This window comes from Brassica rapa, chromosome A09, assembly GCF_000309985.2.
Source record: "Brassica rapa cultivar Chiifu-401-42 chromosome A09, CAAS_Brap_v3.01, whole genome shotgun sequence".
NCBI lineage: Eukaryota > Viridiplantae > Streptophyta > Magnoliopsida > Brassicales > Brassicaceae > Brassica > Brassica rapa.
The window spans coordinates 28,153,701-28,177,048 of record NC_024803.2 but is presented as its reverse complement, the minus strand read 5'-3'; the positions used below and the strand labels follow the sequence as shown (position 1 = coordinate 28,177,048).

The 23,348-nt window shown below is 30.1% G+C and overlaps 1 protein-coding gene and 1 long non-coding RNA gene across 2 annotated transcripts; both read left to right on the top strand.

Annotated features, from left to right (window-relative positions):
• Positions 1-309: 309 nt before the first annotated feature.
• Positions 310-9,652, top strand: LOC103840504. The gene is made up of 2 exons (XR_627640.3): positions 310-3,052; positions 3,204-9,652. It is a non-coding gene; the product is annotated as an uncharacterized LOC103840504 (long non-coding RNA).
• Positions 9,653-10,074: 422 nt separating this feature from the next.
• On the top strand, positions 10,075-19,603 carry LOC103840503 (probable WRKY transcription factor 65). Its single transcript, XM_009117011.3, has 2 exons — positions 10,075-11,851; positions 11,956-19,603. The coding sequence occupies exons 1-2, from the start codon at positions 11,727-11,729 to the stop codon at positions 12,617-12,619; spliced, it is 789 nt and encodes a 262-aa protein (XP_009115259.2). The 5' UTR covers positions 10,075-11,726; the 3' UTR covers positions 12,620-19,603.
• Positions 19,604-23,348: the final 3,745 nt, after the last annotated feature.

Sequence of the window (23,348 nt, the reverse complement as noted above, 5' to 3'; positions counted from 1 at the left end):
TTTACAAAAAAATTACGCACATAATTTGATTTCTTTTTTTTTTGGAAAGATTAAGAGAAGAATATATAATTTATGATTTATTTTATTAAAATACATAGTGATAAATTTTGGGCAAATCTCCAAAATAGCACCTTTCTAAGTTTATATCACAAAAATAGCACTCAAAAACTAAAATGACCAAAACAGCATTTTATCTTTTGAAAAATTTAAATTTTTTTATTTTTCAAAATTTGAAATCTTATCCCCAAAACCTCACTTCTCAACTCTAAACCCTAAAACCTAAACTCTAAACCCTAAACCCTAAATTCTAAACCCTAAACACTCCTTGAGTGCTATTTTTGTGACTTTTGGCCTTGAATGCTAGTTTGAGAACAAAAATTTGATTTAGTGCTATTTTGGTTTTTTTTTCATAAATTTTGGATATATGTAATTTTGTCTGCCATTTTAAAATCAAATTAATAAATATATAGTTTTTAAAAAAAAGTAACAAACATGTTTTATTAAAGAGGTTAAGACATAAGTGTTATTTGTGTCGTCGAGAACGCAAGTGTTTATTACATTTGGTTTTCGGAATTTTCAAAGTATATAGTAAATTCTTTATTTGGCTGTATTGACCTATTTTACAAAAACAAAAACAAATCCCATAACATTACTATTACCTTCTATTGGTTAGTAGTAAAACTAGTAACAAATAATATCCGAAGACTGAAGCTGGACCCATGACGAACGCGTTACTCACGCGCTCTGTAGAGACTAGAGATGCTGTGATAGTCGAAGAGTCAATGACATCTTTAGTCAACTATTGAAACTCACTCGAACGTCACTAAAATATTTCCATACTAAACATTACGACACTAAAATATTTACCGTAGCAGCTTTATTCTGTGTTTTGCAAGATGATTCTTGTATGTAGTTCTTTTGCATGAGATGGATTGCAGGGCAAATCTCCTTTGGCAGCAAAGTGTTTCTTTCATACATATATATCAGGCAAAACTAATATTCAAATGATATATATATGTAGTGGAAATTATCTTCCAATGGAGTATTTGCCCTGTAACCCAACCATGCATCTTCTTTCAAACTATTGATCATTCTATACTTTTATTTCAAATAATTTTGAGTAATAGCTTAAGTTCAACCATTGCAATAGTACTATATATAGAGTGTGTGTGGTTTCATTTCATGCACGTATGTCTTAGATATTAGCATATTCGGTGGCACATCCCATGTTTCATAGAGCACATATGTATGCAAGTATCCTAAACGCAATTTAACGGGACCTTCTCCTTGTACGTCAACTCCAGCTCGGAACTTCGTACAAAATATGTTAGCAATGTGTCACAATAACTATTTTAGCTACATTTTGTGCTTCTGTCAATCCGTCAGACCATACACATATAACACAGACCAGTAACCACAAGCGCACGGCGTTGTTTGATAATTTTTATATTTATTATATAATATTATGATTTTTGATATTTTATAATTATATAAGATGTAAATATTATTAATTTATTATTTAACCGCTGTTGTATTTGGTAGTTAATCAGTCATAAGTATCCTGCAAAATCACCAATTTCTAACCGTAGAACCAATCATACAAATTTTTTAAAATCGTTAGAAACCGCACCACCTGCATCTATAAATTCTCGTAACCGCAACCGTCGTGTTTGAACCAGGCCTTTAGTATTTTGTTTTTCTGCATGAGTGTTCTAATCTTCGGTATACTTGGATATCCTCGAGAATATCCTGTACGTACCTGCTACGAAGAACTTTCTGTCGAGTCATTGTTCAAACAAAATCTCAAATCTTAAAAAGTGATACGCGAATATGATACAAAGTATGCCAGTTTTATTAGGCCTAACTTCTTTTCTATAAGAAAAAACTAACGTAATGACTCCATATATATAAAGTCAAGTACTTTTATTAATGTACACTTGATGTTGTAAAATTCGAACTTCAGCCTTTTGGAAGTTTATTTTTTGGTCTTTTCTTTTTTCTTTGAAACACTTTTTTTTTTGAAACACCATTTTTTGGTCTTTCCAAAGTTAAATATCTCTATTGAGTGGCAGAACATATATATGTATAAAATATTCTAATTGCGTAGATAAATTGCAGTTTCGAGGTTCTGCATTTTATACGTCTTCGTGTTGAAGCTTAATATGTTTTTTCTTTTGAAAGCTGGTTGGAAGCTTAATATATGTTACAAGAACATTCCTAAGGATCTTCCGTTTCAAGAATCACTTTTTATTTTATATAGCTAATTATTTACCACCCTTTTTCCTTTTCCACATGTAGCGTTATTTTGTTTTCTTAGCATTACTTTGTATAAAATTTATAAACAAGTACGTCTCAAACCCATTTTATTAAGTCTGAATCATCCCAATTATTAGTTTTATATTTAATATATACTATCATTTTTAATATGAGTTAGTCTTTCAAATAAGCCAAAAGAAGAAGAATAATAAGGTTGGGAGTTCTAAATATAACAAATGGTATATGTTATATAGTGGAATAAAAACTAGAGCTTTAATGTCTGTAAGACTATAATTTTATTGGTTCACAATGTTTTACAACAAGTTCCACCACATGCTATGTAATATAAATTGGTATTGACTCTTTAGGTGAGAACCTAGAGATGATTATTTTTAATTTGTTGCGTTTATAGAGAAGATGTCCCCAAGGATTCGGATACCGTAAAAAAAAAAGTGGTGATGCACTTTATTTTAGGAATGTCTAATTAAGCACAATTCGTGTGGTAGGGAAGATTATTCCTTAGAAATTATACGGAGAAGAGACCATTCTCAGACGAAAACCTCAGTCTTATTTACAATGCAGTATATAGCATTGTACCGTGGAATATGCTTGTATTCAAAATTGTATATATACTAACATAACATTTGTAGGTTACAAATGTAAAGAGGTGAGATATATCAAAGGTGGAAATGCATTACAGGGCAAGATCTCTATTGGCAGGAAACCATTACTTAGATCTTTGCATCTCTTTGTGCATTGATTTGTAGTGAGTTCTCTGCCAAAGGAGATTTGCCCGGTAATTCTTCTGCACCAATATTTCAAAAAAAGTTAGATGTGAATATGTGATTATTCGGAAGAATTTTTTCACACAATTAAGAAATTCCTTTTTTCTTGTCTTCGTGCAGACATTGGTTGATGTTTTTTTTTTTTCTTCTTTTTTTGGTCAGGAGACATTGTTGAATCAAGGGAAATTAGGTGATATTTTATGCATGGCGATGTGGAGATCATCGCTTTGTCTTTTTTGATAAACAATATCTCTTCGTATTTGAATCAATGTAGAAGGTGGTATTTTATTTTACCTTTGGGATAAAATGTGATATTGGCTGCTCATCACTTAATTATTAGTTATGTAATTACGTAAGTCTTAAACTTTGAATCTATGATTTTGTTCACTTACTGATTTACAGGTGGGTAAATGCCACTTGTAGGTAGATTTAAATAGGAACCCCGAATGGAAACATAATTAAGGGTAAATCAGCTAATGACCCATACATTTTATATGAAAAGATATGTTTTATAATACGGTTTATGATTTACAAACTTAATTATCTTGAAATAAAATTTACATGAGAAGCGGTTATAAAACGCTGTGCAAAGTATAATTCGTGTGTTATTCATTTCATCTTCATATCTGAATTCATTCAGTAGTTCTTAGTATAACTAGTATAATTCTGTATAACAATGTATACCTAATACAATAATAGTACACAATATTACAAATATAACTCAATATAATTAGTAAAACTCAGTACAAGTAATATATTTCGGTATATCAAACTCCTAATACAAGTATAATTCAGTATAACTAGTAAAACTCATTAAAATTACTATAACTTTATATCTAACTCATTAGTAATACGCAATACACAGTACAACTAATATAATTCAATATAATTAGTAAAACTCAGTATAACTAACTTAGTAATAACAAAATAGAACTCAGTATAACAACTTAAAAACTTATATAGTTTTGAAATTCAGAATTTTGAAATTTGAAATTTTGAAATTTTAAAAATAACTTTATAAGAAATAAAAACAAAAACTAGAAAATGATAAAATCGAATATTCATACTTCATTAAAGTCACGAGGGTATAGGAAATTTGATAGATCCATAGGAGATTGTTGTTTGACATATGAGGGCATGGAAGGAGATGACTCTTTTATAATCGAACATATTCTGTGATTTTCCTATAAATAACGAGAAAAAATTTCTGCCGACGCCTCTTTCCATGCTCGATCTCTAATTTTCTGAAATAAAAATCCATTTCAATCTCTTTTTGCTCGTTTTCTCCCAAATAACTCCAAAATACTTATAAATGCAAATGACCTACTTGGACTCTCGGACAAATGATGCTCAAACATGCATAAACATATTCTAAATGTTTATATAATGCGGTGAAGCTAAATGGAAATGAACTCTAAGACATGCAAAACCATGTTAAAAGTCCTACAAACCTTATATACGGGGCTAGGCTAAACTATCCAAACGCTGGCCCATATTCTAAGTAGACTGAAGTGCAACTTCTCACATATTATTTAAAAATAATTTAAATAGTTAGAATAAATATTTTTATTCATTATTTTATTGATTGTTATTCTTTATTCAGTTATATTCTCATTACAATTAACTAAATTTTTCTTTACGATTAATAAGATTGTTTATTTGATGGTGTAAAATTGTTGATTTATTTGTTTAATTTGAAGTTATCTAGTTTTATTCATTCTTTTATATTATTTTATATCGTGTGTTTCTTATTCGACTATATAACTACATATTTTATTTTTACACAGTTGTGGATCTATGTTTATAATGTTTATAGTTTCTTTTAGAATCTTTGACATAATCATTTAAAATACATTCTATGTTTGTTTAATTAGAATAACTTAACATATTTCTTCTATATAGAAAAATTATTCATTTTTGTTTTTATATTTATTTTTTTCTGTTTTATTATTTTTTTAACAATTATTTTTTATTTTTTATTATCTATTAATTTTTTTATCATGGTCTTATTTTCGTAGAAACTTTTTTTAATCTATTATGTATTACTACCTCTTAAAATGGTTATTAACTAATCCTAAAATTAATAGTTGTGTACATATAATAAGTCAAATGGATAGTTGTTTCCTTAAAAAGATGGAGGAATTAATTGTTTTATATTCAACCAAAATTCAAAATAAAATAATTGTATTATTATCATAAAAAAACTAGTAGATAAATTAATTAATTAAAACTGCCACTTATCTGATAAACCGTACGCACAGAGGAATAACGTTTTTTTTATTTCTCATTTTCTCCGATCTTTGGATCTAGGATTTTGTTTGTCCATTGTCCCTCTATTTCTCGTCTTCTTCACTGTCACGGCTTGCAGAACTCCTCTGGTTTTGAGAGTTTTAGGGTCATTTTTGTTTAGTTTATAAATCATTTTTTGTTTAGTTTATAGCTTGACAATATTGCGTGGACAACATATTTATTTAGTTGATGGATTGCCAATATTACCATAGAGAATATAAATATGCAAGGAATAACAAATTCGGACTTGTGTTTTTTTTTACGTACCATTGAGATATGAACGTACTGCTTATTATGCATCATGTTCACTATCATTTGTATTTTGAGGGGCCTCCTGCATCATGGTAATCAAGTTTGGCTTGAGAAATATAGTGAGTGATATTGAAAGTTAAATGTAGTCTGACAATATTTTGCTACCAATGTACTTTAGTAAATAGATTTTTGTATTAATTTCAAAAATGACACTTTCATGTTCTTGTTTGGCTTTTTTGATGATGTTGGAACAACTTGCTTAGCGGCATTTTATGCTGTGGGAAAAGCTTATTTAAAACTAAATTACTGATTGGTATTCCCTTTAGTTGAAGTGAGTCTCTGGTTTCGTACATATGGGACATGATTGAATTATGAGCCTACGATGAGCAGCACCCGACCGTCCTTCATAAATTCTCCCTGCGTTTGGTATAAGTTACCAGGCTTAAAGTTATGCAACTAAGTTAACCTTTTGATTGCATACCAAGATATGTACCAATATAATGCCTCTTTCCTGTTGAATTAAATTAAACAGTCCACATTTACTGAAAAAGATCAGAATCTACAAACGACAAATAAATAAAATTAACTTATTGACCTTGGTGACAAACTTAACTTGCCTAATTGGACAGATTGAGATATTAACTTAACTTGCATATTCATGTAGTCAATCCTAAATACCTTACAATCTATTGCATCTCACTGGCGTATTGACCAGCTTCGACCTCACTTCCCATATGAGGTTCAGTTACAATCTCGAGAAAAGGAGCTCTTTCTCTATTCAGATCTACCTGCACCATAAGAGCAATGAAACATTAAGAAACATAAGTTCTTTTGCAGGTTTTTTTAAACCCCAAAAATCTAAAACCAAGAATCTGATTGCATATCATCTTTGCTTGAACATTGATAATACTGTTAACACATATAGTATCCTATCAATTCTGGTCATGTCATCTTACATGAATGAGAAATCATGTATTTGCAATTTTATGCTGCTACAGGAAGACATGTGCACAAAAATAAGCGAAAGTAGAATGAACCAACAACTTGTTTTGTTTGTACTATTGTCTGTTATATCTACAGAAAAAAAATCATATTCAAACATTCCGAGGACGGCTTTAGTGCTTCATGCAAACATTCCAAGAAAAATCATACTTCAAAACAACTCTCTCACAGTCTCACTAATAGAGCACATAGTAGAACGTGAAATGTAATAAGAGCAGGAAGGCGTTCATCCCTTTCCATTACCCTAAATTTAATTTTTATATATACAAAAACAAATCACCCTTTTCCAAAATGACCATCTGCTCTGAGATAATAAGGCCAGATTAATTAAGCAAGAATGGTACAGAGGAAGAAGTTCAGAAGTGTTAGGTACTTAACTACTTGTTCGCCATATAGTAACAGCCTGGTTATAAATTGCAAGCAACATGAATACAGAATCCGAGAATTTGAGAGCATGTTGCTGGTGTTTGTACTTAAGCCTCCGTGTAAGGTTCAGACATCAACTCGCCACCACGATTAACGTCCTTCCTTACCAGAATCGGAGCAGTTGCACGGTGGAAGAACAATGGCCAGCCTACAACTCAGAGAGAAACACATGAAATCACCATTACACTGAAAAGTAAATCTATATCGAGAGTAGTAACAAATGTAAAGATGATGATTAATGGTAAAGGCCTCACCTCCAGATGAAGTAGTTTAATAGAAAGTGAAATCATGTTGTAGTGGGCAGGGAGAGTTAAAGCGCGGTTAGTGACGATTCATACAACCATCGCAGCCATGCTATGAGCACACCCCTTCGTGGTGACTCAATATGCTGTTATGGCCATCAGTCGCCATTACGATGGCACCACTTCTCCACCGTGCTCCAACAACTTTGATTAGACTCACCGTTGCCATAGATCATATCCATAATTGAGATGAACACTTTGACATTGATTCACTTTTGTTGATTGAATTTAGCCAGTTGCACTACCGGATTTTGTTTCTTGAGTTGACCCGAATTAGCAGAGCTTTATATCACTTCCAAAGATCCATTTGATGGTAGCATCATCTCCTGTGATAATCCTATATATCATTTCTTCTCTTTTAGTTTCCACTAATCTCCAATCTTCTCGCTAATCCTGATCAACGTCGAGCCCAATTCAAATGATTCGACACCAAAAAATGAATCGCTAATACAGACCTCTCATGACACAGAACCGTCTTTAACCATCATCGCGTGGATCTGCTTGCCGCCGACCAGTCACTCTAGAAGAACCGTTTCTTCTCCTTAATTGTCGCAAATGTTCCACTGGTCTAAAGACTACTATCTGTCTCCTAACTATTCATTGTGGCAAGGAGGTGCATATCTCGTTCTTGTAATCCATGGAAGAGGTGGATGTTAACTCGAATGGCTGTGTTAAAGTTGAAGCTTTGTGATGAGGGGAATCAAAGGATCGAAGAGGACGGTGGCTGCTGTATGCTAGGGTTGAGTTGACTCACAAACAATATATATTAGCCCAAATGGATTTGGACGATAAAGATCATAAACCCCATGAGTAAAAAAAATAACTGACACTGGTTGATTCCTGGGAAGTTAGGAAGAAGATGAATCATCTGGATCGAAAACCCTCCTTCGATATCGCAGCCGCACAGAGAAAAAAAAAAGATGAAACAAAAGAATAAAAAAAGATACGTTTTGATTATACTGGTTTACACTCTAAAAATAGGCTTTATGAAGTAAGTTAATGCCCATGAACATAATCGTAAGCCCAAACGAAATCCACACAGAATAAATGAAACGCAGCGTGTGAAGTCTTAGGTGACACGTGTCGACTCCTCATGAAGCGACTTTCTGACCTGGAATCTGATGTGGCTTCACCAGAAGTGAGCAAACTATACTTTATATATAAAGATTGCCATAGAAAATGTGACCAAATTTTTTTATTTTTTATTTTTTATTTTTTATTTTTTATTTTTGAGAATGAATGTATGTTTAGATCTTGTAATGAAGGTGTGATGGAGTGGATTTGAACCCCTTTTTTTTTCTTTTGTATACTATTTCCTTAATTCTTTCTGTATGTCTTTATCTCATACTATCATAGGTTGAGATCCCTAGTTCATTATGCCAGCATACATGATTTATGTAACATACTTATAAAAAAACGATTCACGTAACATTAAGCATATATATATTGCAATAACACTTATATTGCAATAACACTCTTATTATTAATTTAGAAATATTGGTTGGAAAGAAAAAGAAATATACAAATACAAGAGGATAAAACAATATTAAAATATTGAAATAAAAATAATTTATGGCATGTTGTACAAGAACCACGCCGAGGTTTTAGGAAAAGTCAGAGATGCCAAATTATTAGTCTCAATTTTAATAACATAATATTAAATGATATGAGCCACCAATAAGATATTTAAATGCAGTCAGCCAATAATATATAAATATAGTTTGCCAAATTGTGGCTATAATTCTGTTAAATGGAATATTGTAGCCACATTGCTTAACGCAGCAATACATTTCTATGTATTCAACCAATAGTGAAGCAGCAATACATTTCAATGTATTCAACCAATATCAAATCCAAAGTAGGAAAATTATAGCTTTCCTTGTCAAAACAATTAGATAGTTGGTGTATATCAAAATATTTATTGAAACTTATCAAATTATTCCTTAATGTAACGGGTACTTTCTATAACTTGTTTTTTTTTGTTAAACACTTTATATAACTTCTACAACAATTAATTAATCATAACGTTTGCGACTTTGGTTCCATCTTTGATCCGATTATGTAAGCCAGCTTTTGTTTTCAAATGTCTGTTTAAATTACACCGTATGGTGTTTGTGAGCAGTTTTCTTATATGAGTATATTTCTTCAAATGACAAAAAACTCCTATTTGAACCCAAAAAAACGTTTTCCTATGGAAAAGAAAGAGTTATTTTTGAGTTATTTTTGGAAAAAAAACCTATAGGTTCACCGTCCAATAGGATTTCATTATTTTAAATTCGATATGTTTTTAAAAAAACAAAATATTGTCAAGTTATATTATGTTTTTAAAATAAAAAATTTAAAAAAAATAGTAGTTGCAGAAAAAAGAATTAAAAAAAAAATATTTTTAACGTCATCAGCAAAACACTAAACCCTAAATCCTAATCCCCAAATCCTAAATCATAAACCCTAAACCTTTGAGTAAACCCTAAATCCTTGAGTAAACCCTAAACCCTTGAGTAAACTCTAAACCCTAAACCCTTAACCCTTGGATAAATCCTAAACTCTAAATAAAAACAATAAATCCTAAAACTCTAAACCCTAAACCTTTGAGTGTTTTAGTGTTTAGTGATTTTAATTTAGAGTTTAAGATTTATCCTAGAGTTTAGGGTTTACCCAAGGGTTTAGGAATTATAATTTAGGATTTAGAGATTAGAATTTAGGGTTTAATTTTTTGCTGACGACATTAAAAATATTTTTTTTTGTAATTACAACGATTTTTTATTTATTTTTTTATCATTTTTTTGTTTTATTTTTTTTTTACCTTTTAATTTTTAAAAAGATAATATAATTTGATAATATTTTGTTTCTTTTTTTTAAAAGATATCGAATATGAAATAACACAATCCTATTGGTTGGCATATGTGCAATATCTAATTAAACTCGAATATGCATATGTTGTACAAAATATTTTCGATAGAAGAGAAAAATAAAAAAAAACCGTGATAGTGATATAAATCTTTTATTTTTTTTCCTTATTAAATATTTCGTTTGCGTAACACTGATTGGATGTTCAGTCCATATATCCCATTTTATTTGTGTTGTCTCTAGTTGATAAGATCAGCGGAAAGAAAGGGTAAACTTTGATCAGTAAACGATAACCATCACACATAAATAAGATTATCTACATGATTAGAAATCAGAATTTAAATTATTACATATGAGTTATTAATTTTAATATTGCACATAGTTCCGGCTCGTACTTTGGTGTACTTAACTATTGAGAGTCGTTGGAATTGCATCGAAAACAATGCACTATATGCATGTACATACAACATATGCATATGCACACCAAGATGCCTAAACATCCATAAAGTTATGAACATAAATAAAGAGAGAAAAGAAGAAGTGGATATGTATCTTATGAATCTAGATAAGTGGCAGCTCTTCTAACAGTGGTATAATATCCCTTTTCAATACTCATATATACATGATATATACAGCGATTAAATGTTATAGCTAATAATCTAAACAAGCAATATACATAGCAAACATATATATAGTACCATGTTAAGATGATCATAAAAGTTGTATCTAGATTCAATAGCTGAGAAATCAAGATCTATAACCTATTCAAATTGACAAATACGATGAATAAGATGTACATTAGTATTACATATTTGACAAATATATTAAAAACTGAATTAAATTTGGCATAAAACTTGAACTGGAGTTCAATTTGCATATATAAGACCTAATCTGATTTTCATGCATGCGACACTAATACACTTTTTATGAATAGAAAAGTTCTTGAAAAAGATAGAGATAAACTTTAGAACCAAAACAAATCTTGAAACGAAGGGTTTGATCATATACGTTCCCATTTGCTTGTTCACACACTACACCACCCAATGAACCTAATCATCTTCCAATCATTTGAATACATTGTAGAGAAGGTTTTGAACATTGGTGAATAAAGACAAAAAATAAACAAAACAAGTGTATACTAATAATATACCTAACCCCATCTTCAAAGTTGAAAACACTTGATAAAACTATTATATATCATAAACAAAGGGTGTGATCATATGTAACCATCGCCTTATAGTCAAATTATTAGCTATTAAAATAACAATCGATCGGGGTCCATCTCTCAATGTTAGGGATATAAAGTATTATTACTGTTAAAATAACAAGTACTATTAACTTGACATATGCTCGCACGTCCTCTTTCATACACAACCCCTCTTCGTCTCCACCTTCTCTTATCTCTCTCTACTTCTACTCCTCTTCTTCCTTCTGCAACTCAGATCTTTTCAAAAGCGACCAAGAACAACGAAATATCTGATTCTTGGTCGATATCATTGACCGCCACTTCTTTCCTCTTTTAACTACTTGTAAATATAGAACTATATAGTATATAGAAAATATAAACATGAAGCGAGGTCTAGATATGGCGAGAAGCTACAATGATCACGAAAGCAGTCAAGAAACAGGACCCGAATCACCAAATTCTCTAACCTTCAACGCTACCATCTCTTCTCAGTCGCATAAACGAAGGTAAATCAGTATACACATCTTCGATTCAAATTACAAATAATTTGATGAAAAAGCTTAGCATTAAGTATATTTCATATATTGATGTACTTGTTAATTAACTACAGTAGGAGATCCATAGAGAAGAGAGTAGTGAACATACCGATGAAAGAAATAGAGGGTTCTCGGCACAAAGGCGACACAACTCCACCGTCAGATTCGTGGTCTTGGCGTAAGTACGGCCAAAAGCCCATTAAGGGATCTCCTTACCCTAGAGGTTATTACCGTTGTAGTAGCACAAAAGGTTGTCCAGCAAGGAAGCAAGTCGAGAGAAGCAGAGACGATCCAACGATGATTCTCATCACTTACACCTCTGAGCATAACCATCCTTGGCCTCTCGCTTCCTCTTCTAGAAATGGATCCAAACCTAAACCCGAGCCCAAACCCGAACCAGAAGTACTACCCGAGGTGGAGCAGGAGGAGGAGGAGGAGGATAATAATAATAAGTTTATGGTTCTTGGGAGAGAGGTTCAAACGGTACCATCTTGCGTCGTTGATGAGTTTGCTTGGTTTAGTGAGATGGAGACCACATCTTCGACCATTCTTGAGAGTCCGATGTTTTCAGCAGAGAAAAAGACAGCTGTCTCGGCGACGCCAGATGACGTGGCCGTGTTTTTCCCAATGGGAGAGGAGGATGAGTCTTTGTTTGCCGATCTCGGCGAGTTACCGGAGTGTTCTGCGGTGTTTAGTCACCGGAGTAGGTTAGTAGGGTCACAAGTGGAGATCTTTTGACACGTGTTGGTATTTTATTGCATATTATCGTTGCTCACATGGGAAGCGTTGTACGCACGGCGGTTTTTGTTGTTTATTTAAGTTTCTCAACGGTAAACAATAACTCATCATAAGACTGTCTCTAGTCTCTATACACTTTGCATCAAAAAAAAAAGTATGATTCGATTTTGTAATTTCCACTCTACTCTTTGAATATTGTATTTTTCTCTATTTATATGTTTTTACGTAATTAGATCATGAGATACCATTTAACGAGATCGAAAATGCTAATAAATTTGATATCATAGTAGAGAGATTAAAACAAACATATTTTTCGGAACTTCATCTTGAAAATTAAGAATTGTTGGTACATGATTACGTACGTGATTTTAATAAACTTTACGCGAAGAATAATAGCACAGCTGAACAAAAGAATTGATTAGTTGTGATATGATTCACGTTACTTTGCCTGCCAAACTCTCTGTAATTACTAGTATTAAATTAAAGTCTGTATAATAGAGCTTTTATATGTTCACATTAACTGTAGTTCTGACTTTAGATGTTTTTTTTTTTTTTTTTAGAAAATTGCGGCAGTCCAACCTCCTCTACATAATTTTGTAGTATGTGTATTTAAGGGTAGTAGTCTACGTAGAGGAAGATAATGGTGTGCATTTTAAAATGCAGGATTACGAAACTATAATAGAATATGTATTGTTATTTATGTTTTCTTTAACAAAAAAATAATAGAATATATTGTGATGACTATCTATACACACACACATATATACCGTGAAATAATATGGGTTTTAGATCAGATTAAGGTGTTAATACATTCTAATATCCTTTCCAACGTCCTTGGCAAGTAACACAGATAAACTTGTATCAAAAGAACACAAACTTCCATTCGAAGAAAAATCAATTAAATGGAAAGAAAATCGAAAACTCTTAGCCAAACCCCAGGAAAGCAAAATGTAAGACCACCGATGACTTTTAGAACAACGTTTTCTTGCTTTAGTCATCATCTTTTACACCGCTTTCTTTGTCGTCTTTTCCACCACCCCTGCCCGACCCCCACGAACCTTTATTTTCATCAATGTTTCCCATGATCTTATTTGTAGACTATATCACAAGAAAGTATGAATTTTGTAAATATTCTATTATTATTTTATATATAGGATTGTTGGCGCTTATATCATATACTAAGAAAACAACAATATTGGAGAAGTTTCTCTTCTTGATATTAAAGTTCAATGATATTAAATGTATACTAGATCAGCGATCTTAATTTACATAAGGTTAGATTTATTATGATCGTAAGCCAAGCCATAAAGTTCAAACCGCATGCAACATTTTCACCTTTTCAACCGATTGATTTTGAGCTGGAATTTTGCATAATATATACATGCCATCTAACCAGGCCAGTTCAAGAAAAATGGCATTTATTTGGTCTGAAATAAACAAGCAAAAAAAAAACACTAAATATTATGTATCTATACTTTTAAAAGAGAAACATTCAGAAAAAATCTACTTATAAAAAGTTTTTGGACCTTTTTTTTTTTTTTTTTTGAAACATGGACCCTTTCATTAGATTAACATTTTTTTGATATTCCCTTATTTATCTCTAACAATAAGTAACTCAATATTCAATAACATTATATACCATATCATTCACCTATTTTTACTCCTTCTATGAGTTAATTATATAATTTACAATATTTTTAAACTAGAATATGCTTGCGAATTCACATTATCATTAAAATTATTTAAGATTTTGTCATTCATAATTGGTAAGCCCCATTCTCATCTATACAAATCTTACGTGTAGATGACAAATCAAATAGTTTTTTAAGTTTTGCGTATAATTATAAAATATATGAGAATTATAATCAGTTTTTTTTAAAAAATATTATCAAAATTTTCTAAGTTTTTATCGGGTCAACCTGTGTCGGTTTACGGGTTAATGGCATGATTTCGGTTTTATCAGATTTTTAATTAATAGGTTTTCCTTAAATATGAATTTTGTGGAAACATATCAGTTGGTATAATCATGATAGAATATTACATGAAGAATATAAGTCAGTCCATATTATATGCGGCCACCAGTTTACTGGTCCAATTGCAGGTCCGAATCAAATATGAAAACAATGCTTATATCTTAACTCATCAAAGGAGTTAAATCATTTTCAAAAATAAAATGTTTTTTCGTACCATTTCAATGTTTCACGATTGGTTTCACTTTTCTGGTTCTAGAAATATAAGATTTGCTCGATTATTAATGAAAATCAGTTTAATGTAGGTTTCGTTTTTCTTCTTCATTTTGCTACAGCTTAGTTCGCGGTTTGGGATAAATGTAAACAAACCTATACACTATATATATTATGTAGAAATTCATTTAAATATTATTTAATTCTGAAAACAAACCCGCGCTTTTAAGCGCGGGTCAAAATCTAGTACATGTTTAAAATCTGCCATTATAAATTAATATATATATATACACGTAACTTTTTAATACTAGTCCATTGGTTTTGGATCAAAACTCTACTAGTTATTACGATTATTTTCTTCTCGAGATAATGGCTTTTATCGGCCAGAAATTTCAAAACTTTAGGACATCTATATTTAGTCGAGCGAGTTTAATATAACTTTTATATCCGGTTGAAAGGGTTAAATAGAGAAGTTATTTCGGTTAGAGGTTTAGGGTTTTAGGATATGGGCTCTGCTACCATGTTAAATTTAGGTTTGTTATAGACTTTTAACTTAAAACTAACTAGAGCTTGATCCGCACGTCCGTTCGGGTTTGGTTTTATCTTTTTATAAATTGTTTAGTGACATTTTCATACATAGAGGTTATTTAGATATTTTTAGGTTCATACAAACTTATCCCGACCCAAATGAATCCAAATCGAATCATGTCCAAAAATTTATAATACTTAAACATAGTTTAATTTTAAAATCCAAAACCCGATACCCGTAAAAAATGATCTGTATCCGAACGTATACTTAAATGTCAATGTCTAACTGATTATGTAAACAAATAAAAACAATTTTGTTAACCGGTTTGAATTCTTGTCACTAATGGAGCAATTTTATTAAACACGTGAAATTATTATGGTTAATAAGTACAATACATAACATCAAATTTTTATGGTAAATACAATTAATAATTTAGTTTGGAAGACTGAAAAAATGTAAAAGATGTGATAAAATACTTACATGAAAATAATAAATGAACTGGTTAGAATTAGTAAAAAAATGAAAATGTGTAAAAATCCACTTAAAAAGAGAAATATTATTTTGTACTTCATTTTTAATAGAATTGATTAATTAAACTTGTATGATATATAATATAGAGAAGTGTCAATGAATATAAATAATTTCATTGATTAACATTTCATTGCTTTGTTTGTGCGTGTTTAATTAGCTACGAGTGGGGAAGAAAATAAGTCGGAGAATGTAACAGATTCATGGTTTAATCTTTTAGCTATGCGTGAAGATAAAAATGATTTGGATAATATAGAAGATTAATGGTTTGATAAATTTTCATGCGTGGACATTGGCAAGCCGATACAAATATTGCATTAATTGTATTTAATTTTTAGAGATTTTTTTAATTGCCGAGTAAGTTGGATTAATTTAAGAAATCTTTATTATTAAAAGAGGAAAAGATAGAATACTTAAATATATGTTCATTAATTATCTCAATGACATTCTAATGTAAACAAATTGAAAAATTAAGAGGTATTTTATTTTTGTACTCATGTTTTAATAGATTAGATTGGGAATTAGTGGATTGATCTTAGCTATTTATATATTATTTAATGTACATTAAAATTCTCGATTCGAAATACTTATCCCTAATAATAATGTTTTGCTGCAACGGAGAACGTCTATCTGATTTACAGGTTGTACGAAGAATATGAATTCCAAGTTTGGGCTATGGATCCCGCTATATTTTGGGTATTTTACTTTATGAAAATTGATTCAATATAAATCAGTGCAGTGAGGGGGTATTGAGACTCTTTTTTATTTCTTCGGGTCTTGTGTGTTGGGCCTAAACTACGTTAATTGAATTGAATTTTTTTTTTGTGTATTTAAATTCTTTCATTTGTTTCACTATAACCGCCGTCCATAAATGTCATCATCGTTATTAAACAAGTATAGATCTTTCGGCCCAACCAGAGATTGAATTTTGTTTACTCTTCTATGAAAGTGCACATGTACGTACGATTAGTACTATCCATTATCCAACGAAACATCTCCTCTCATGCCCCTATATCTCATTCTTTAATTTTTCTAGGACACATTTTTTATTTTAACTTTATATGTCAAATGAAAAATCATAAAATTAAACTGGAAACGTGAATATTTTTTATTTCATTTATAGAATTTGATAAAAATATTTCAAAAATCAAAAAACTTTTTTCTCATATTTTTGCGAAAATCATCAAAATAAAATTAAAAATATTTTTAAAATATTTTTTTTCCGAATTTGAAAATATAGAACTTAAATATTTGCCTAAGGGGTTCACTAATTCATAAGGAAATTTGGGTTTAGTTTTAAAAAGTGAAGGGATTTGATTTGGAAGTTTGGGTTTTGATCAAAAAAAGAATTATGAAAAAAAAACATAAGAGATCAAATGAGCCCATAAGAGATTATCTCTATAGAAATAGGGGCATGGGCATGAGAGGAGTTGGCTCGAAAATTTGACAATACCTTTACAAAAAACTAGTGTTTTGATTTTATTTTTTCCATTTCTTTCATCGACCAACACCCGTACGTGTTTTTTGGAGAAATTACTCGTGCGTGTTTAACCAGAAGAGAAACAAAATGCTTGGAAATGAAAGTTTATTGTGACAAAAGGCACAAACTATTACTTTATGTCAGAAGTCAGAGATACCTTAGCCACCGACATCAATCACCAATTCAGGTCCCATTTTGCTCACCTAAAAAGTCAGCAAATGCAACAGTGAGAGACCGTTTTGTGTTCTTGGTCGTTGAGAAAAATTATGCCCCTAACTCTTATACTTTCTCCATTCCAAAATAGATGATGTTTTAAAAAGTTTTTGATGTTTCAAAATAAAAATTTTTTTATATTAATCTTACTTTTTATTGAAAACTATATGACCAATATATTTTATACTTGTTTTTAAAAATTGATTGAATTAATTTTAGTTTATATTTTTAGTATTACTTTTTAGAAAAAAGTGTATATTTTAATTTTTGTGCAAACATCCAAAACATCAAGTAATAAAAATATTACACTATCCAAAACATCAAGTAATAAAAATATTACACATAGGTTGAGACCGAACTCGGCTACCTTATTTTCATTATTTGACATTGTTTTCATTTTCGAAGACAAAGGCTATAAATTATTCATGATATTTCTTTAAAATGGCGCAATATTTTATAGTTTATAAGCTATATGATATTAGACTAGACCATATAAATTACAATATCTGCGAAGCAACTATTGTCGGCAGCCCATAACTTGTTTGCTTAATTCACCTTTTTATATGTATACCGTGTAACAGTGTGTGATAGGTTGTGCACAGCGAGATCAAACACGTCATCTCTCGTATTTTAAAAGCTCCCAAGTCAAATATACATCACGAAAAAGATAAATATTCGTTATATCAATTAGTATGACTTTGTAAAACGATGAGACTTTTACTCAGTTCCAAGCTTTAACATTAAATTTAATATATGAAAAGGAAATCATTAAAACGAGAATATTATTTCGTCTAATAAATCAATAAAGACAAATCTTACCCAAAAAGGTTTGGGATGTGGGGTTTATGCTTTAGAAATGATACTCCCATTATAGACAGTATAAAGATAATTAAGATTGGCATCACCTATACAGATTTCTTGTCGCTGAGATTTTGTGAAGAGGACTGAAAGAAAGTGATAAGCGGTGATTTAGTAGTTAAATAATTTATCTTGAATTCGACTCTTCCATATATATGGGGGAATAATTTGGATATTAACGTAAGTTTCGCGTGTTTAAGCAAAGATATATAAGCGTTTATTTTGTCAATGGTATCACTTCTGACATTTTAAACGTCATTTCACTAGATATACACATACATCAAAATGATTTTATGCACACTATAAATTTTTTTTTTTGTAAAATGTTAAAATATTATACCAATTTTCAAATTTGAGACAGAAGTTACAAAGACTACTAGTAGCGGAATACTGAATTAAACTAAACAACAACTAAACGGGAAGGAAACAGCCTAAAACCAAAGGCGAACAAAGCGGAGAAGGCAGCTAAGCAGCGAGACGGGCTTGGACCAAAGAGCCGAACCTAGTCGAGGCAGAGAACCGGGCACCGCGAGCTACCGGAGAGACAGGCGCCCTCAAACCTTGAAACAACGGCTCCTACAGCTTCCGAAAAGACTACCCAAACCTGAAACGCCCAGAGAATCCAAACACGAAGCACACCCAAAACATCCGACAGATAATACCTCCGACGGCACGAGAGAAGCACACTATAATTTTCGTGTGATAGTTTTGCTTTTTTCATCATTCGACTTCTAACAATTCTTCTTTTTTGGTAAACCGTATACATCGGGTTTAATTGGTAACAACGGTGATTTTTTTCTTTTTGTTATAGAAATGTTACTGTATTTGTTTTTTTTTTGCTCTAGATTTTTAATTTTTAAAAGTCTTTAAATTTGGACTCTAGATATTTGTCTTTGCAGTGCAGAACAATTATAAAGACATAAGTTTAAAGAAGTATTGTGGATTTAAAAAAAGGCTGTGAATTAAAAAAATACAAATAAAAATTGGTGTAGATTTAAGGATGTGGATATATTTGTGGCTGGGGTGATCATCTACAGCAATAGCCAATCACATCCTCATCTCTTGTGTGGTACTAGTTTTTAACACATTGGATGTGACTGATAATTTATAGAGTAAAAAAGAGAAATATTTAAAGTAAAAATGAGAGAAAAATATTCTTTGTCAGCAAAAAAAATGAAATGAAAATATTCTTTGTCAGCAAAAGAAAGAGAGGAAAATTTAGGTTAAATGGTAACTGTTTAACTGAACGGAAAATGAATAAAATAACGAACAAAAATGTAATTGAGAAAATGAATAAACAGAAATATATAAATTTATGTTCAATTGATTCTCAACTGGAATTAGTGAAGGAATTTTTTTCATAATTTTTTCATTCTTAAGAAAACGAGACGAATAAAATAGAATCCATATGTCTGTAATTTGAGAAAAAAATTTAACATGATTGGTCTAAAAATGGAGGAATAAGAATTTTACTATTATTTTGTTCGTAAAATATGATCATCAATTGAAGCCTTAAAATGGAAGGAGAGAAAAAAGAATATAGTATTACTTTTACCAAAATAAAACAGTATTACCCTTATCAAATCTAGAGAAATAATGAATGTATGGTTTCTTTTGTTTAAATAGTAACTACAGTAACTTAGAGGAAAAATAACTCTACTTGATTGGCAAAATTTTAGAGTAAATCATGGGATGATTGGTTGTGGCTGTAGATGCTTTGTACAGCCAAAATTTAGTCTAGAGCTATATATATCAATCAACCGAGCTTTTTTTTTCTTAAAAAACTCACAGCAAAAAAATCTTTGCAAAATCAAAATATGACTGTACAGAGTTTTATTTTCAAAGCAAAAAATTAGTGTTTTAGAAAGTTACAGCAATGAAAACTACAACAAATAAATTTACAGATTAAATTTTACAACAAAAAATATAAAGCTACAGCTCTCATAAATCATAATGTTAGCCAATCACAGTCATTATGTGTAGGTATATATTACATACAAAGAGATCAAATGTGTACATATAAACGAGAATACAGTTTTTAGAAAAAAAAAAAAAACGAGAATACAGCAGAGAGGATGCATGGGACCGGACGTGTTCAGGAGACGGCAGAACGCGCCAATGTTTCTCTGTTGATCGGCAACACAAGAACATGGCCATGTTACCCACCCACTCTTTTTTCTTCTTTTTGTCATTTCTACACTTTTTTTCGTCTGCTTTAATTTTTAATTGATGAAAGCATGATTCATCTTTTTTTTTTTCAAAGGTCTTTCCCCTTAATGAACAGTATTGGACATCGCATATATTTGCTTTGATCCACCGATAGTCTAAGTATACATATATTGCTATATGTATGTATTGTATATTGTTTTAAGTAATTTTTTTATATTTGCAAAATAATCATAGAATAATTCACACTGAATTGAGGAAAATGAATATTTAAATCTTCAACTATTTGAAATCAGCAAGTTTAATACTGAAGAATTACTTGCACGATTTTATTTTCCAACTAATAGTTAACTTGACAAATTAATGACTAAAACCCAATCGTTAAGTCAAACAATTCTCGTTAGTTTTATATCAAATTATTCTTGCCATTGAACCTGAAAAACTCGAAATCTCCAAATTCAAACCTTAACTTTGAGTAGTGATGTTTTTTTTTGGCAATGATAAAACAATTTTCGGTGATAAGAGAGCAAATTCGGCCCAATCACGAAAACAAATGTCACCAGAAATCATCTTTCCCGTTGCAGAAAATCGTTTTCACTTAAAGTTAGGGTTTGAATCTGGAGATTTTAAGTTTTTCAAGTTCAGTTGCGAGAATAATTGATTATCGTCGCCTATGACTTAACGGTTGATTTTTAATCACTAATTTGCCAAATCAACTATTAGTTGGAGAATAAAATCGTACAAGCAATACTTTAGTACTAAAATTGCTGATTTCAAATAGTTGAGAATTTAAATATCCACTAGATTTTGACCCGCGCTCAGAAAACGCGGGGTTTTTGGATTATATTATAATACAAAGTGTTATTATATCAAAAATATAATTTTTAACAGTTATATAATCTATGAATTAGTTTATTTGATATTTTATATGTAACTTTTACGTAAGTTTCTTTTAGGCATGAGAATTATATCCGGATAAAAAAAAACAAACCGAACCGACCCGAAAATATAGGTTTAGTTCAAGTCCAGAGAAGATAACCTATTGGGTCCTACCCTAGACCTGATCATAAATATGTTGTGTTTATTAGGTATATTTGGATATTTCAAATATGTTTCCGGTATTTTGGATAGTTTTTGAAGTTTTTGGTTTACGATTATAGTTTTCGATTTCAGGTAAATTTTTAAATTAAAAAAAAATTGGATATTTGGATAAAATTTTGGGTATTTTCAGTTCACTGTCAGATTTTGAATAAGATTTTGAATTTTTAGGTATTTGAATTTTTTGGCTATTTGTTTGGAGTTTCGAGTACTTTTCATGTTTCAGATATTTTTCAGATTTTTTAGATATTTCGAATTTTATTAAGATCCTAAATACCCGAACAGATGTGGACCCATTACGTCCATATCGGGCCCAACAACTTTTTGATATATATTTTTAACGTTATTGTACAAAACATGGTTGATGAAATATTTTTTTCTGAGAAAAGGTATCATAAGGAATAATATTAGGATCTATTAAAAATATTTAAAATATTGTATGGTTAGAATGATTAATGGTATTACCAAAAAATAATAAATAGTTATACATGACTCCAACAACGTTTTTATATTAGATTTTTAAGATTCTTTCCCTTTTAATAATATTGATCGTTTTTAAGTGAAAACTATATAAAAGTATAATATCTAAACCAATAATTTTCAAAATCGTGAATAATTGATACTGATATCGTGAAGTCGGGTTAGATTTAACATAACCAATGAATTTCTACATTTTTGTGAAGGTAACATGAATATTCAGAAAATTCATTTGTAAATATGAAAATATTTATCAAATTATACACGGTTGAAAGTTTAATATATGATATGAGATTTTAGTGGGAAAGTTTATATATGATATGATTACTTTACTATAAAGGAAAGAAGAAGTTAGAATGTACACATATATATCGTGTAACTTCTCTTGATTTAAATCATATATTATATTGTTATATGATAAAAGTGATAATATAAAACATTAGTTTCAATGCTTTTACAATTAAAAATAAAGATGGTAAATATAGTAATAGTAATGATTGGGATTTAGGAGTGATATTTGAATAAATAAATGAATTGAATAAATTATTGTTAGAGAAATATATGGTAACATATTGTTAGTCTTAGTTTAAGCTAACACCAAAAAATAATAAGTTAAATGAAAAGGTGCAAACAACTTTCATAAGTAGATTTTTTAAGACTTTTCCCTTTTAATAGTATTGATTTCCCCATTTAGTTGTTTTTTATTTAATTTTGGAGACTTTTAACAATCTTACGGACTATAAATAACTAAACATTTTCTGAAATTCGATTTTTAGTTTTTCGATTTCAGTGAGAAATCTTATATACTAAAACAAAAGTCACAACATTGATTCATGTGTGATTTTTTTTTTTAATAGATGTAATGGACCTATTTCTAAATAATGTTACATTTAATTTCTAATTTTATCATTTAAATTTTCGGTCTATCAGAAATTTTTATTGGGCTATCAATAATTGTATTTAAACAATAGATGATCCATTAGATTTATAGATAGTATAAATTAAATAGATATAATTTAATGTTGTAATACTATACCTTCATATGTGAATTATTTTAATATTTGACGATGTTAACTTTTAAAATTATATAGATTTTTTTAAAATAACAAATATCATATTATATAACAATGATTAATCTTTACAACCTTAAAACCAATGAAAACAAATTTTAAACTATATAGTTTATTTTAAAAATTA

Bases quoted from the DNA above. Each gene is read 5' to 3' on its own strand.
- LOC103840503 (XM_009117011.3), top strand. From the start codon at position 11,727: ATGAAGCGAGGTCTAGATATGGCGAGAAGCTACAATGATCACGAAAGC. The intron at 11,852-11,955 runs GTAAATCAGTAT...AATTAACTACAG, and splicing joins TCTCAGTCGCATAAACGAAG to TAGGAGATCCATAGAGAAGA.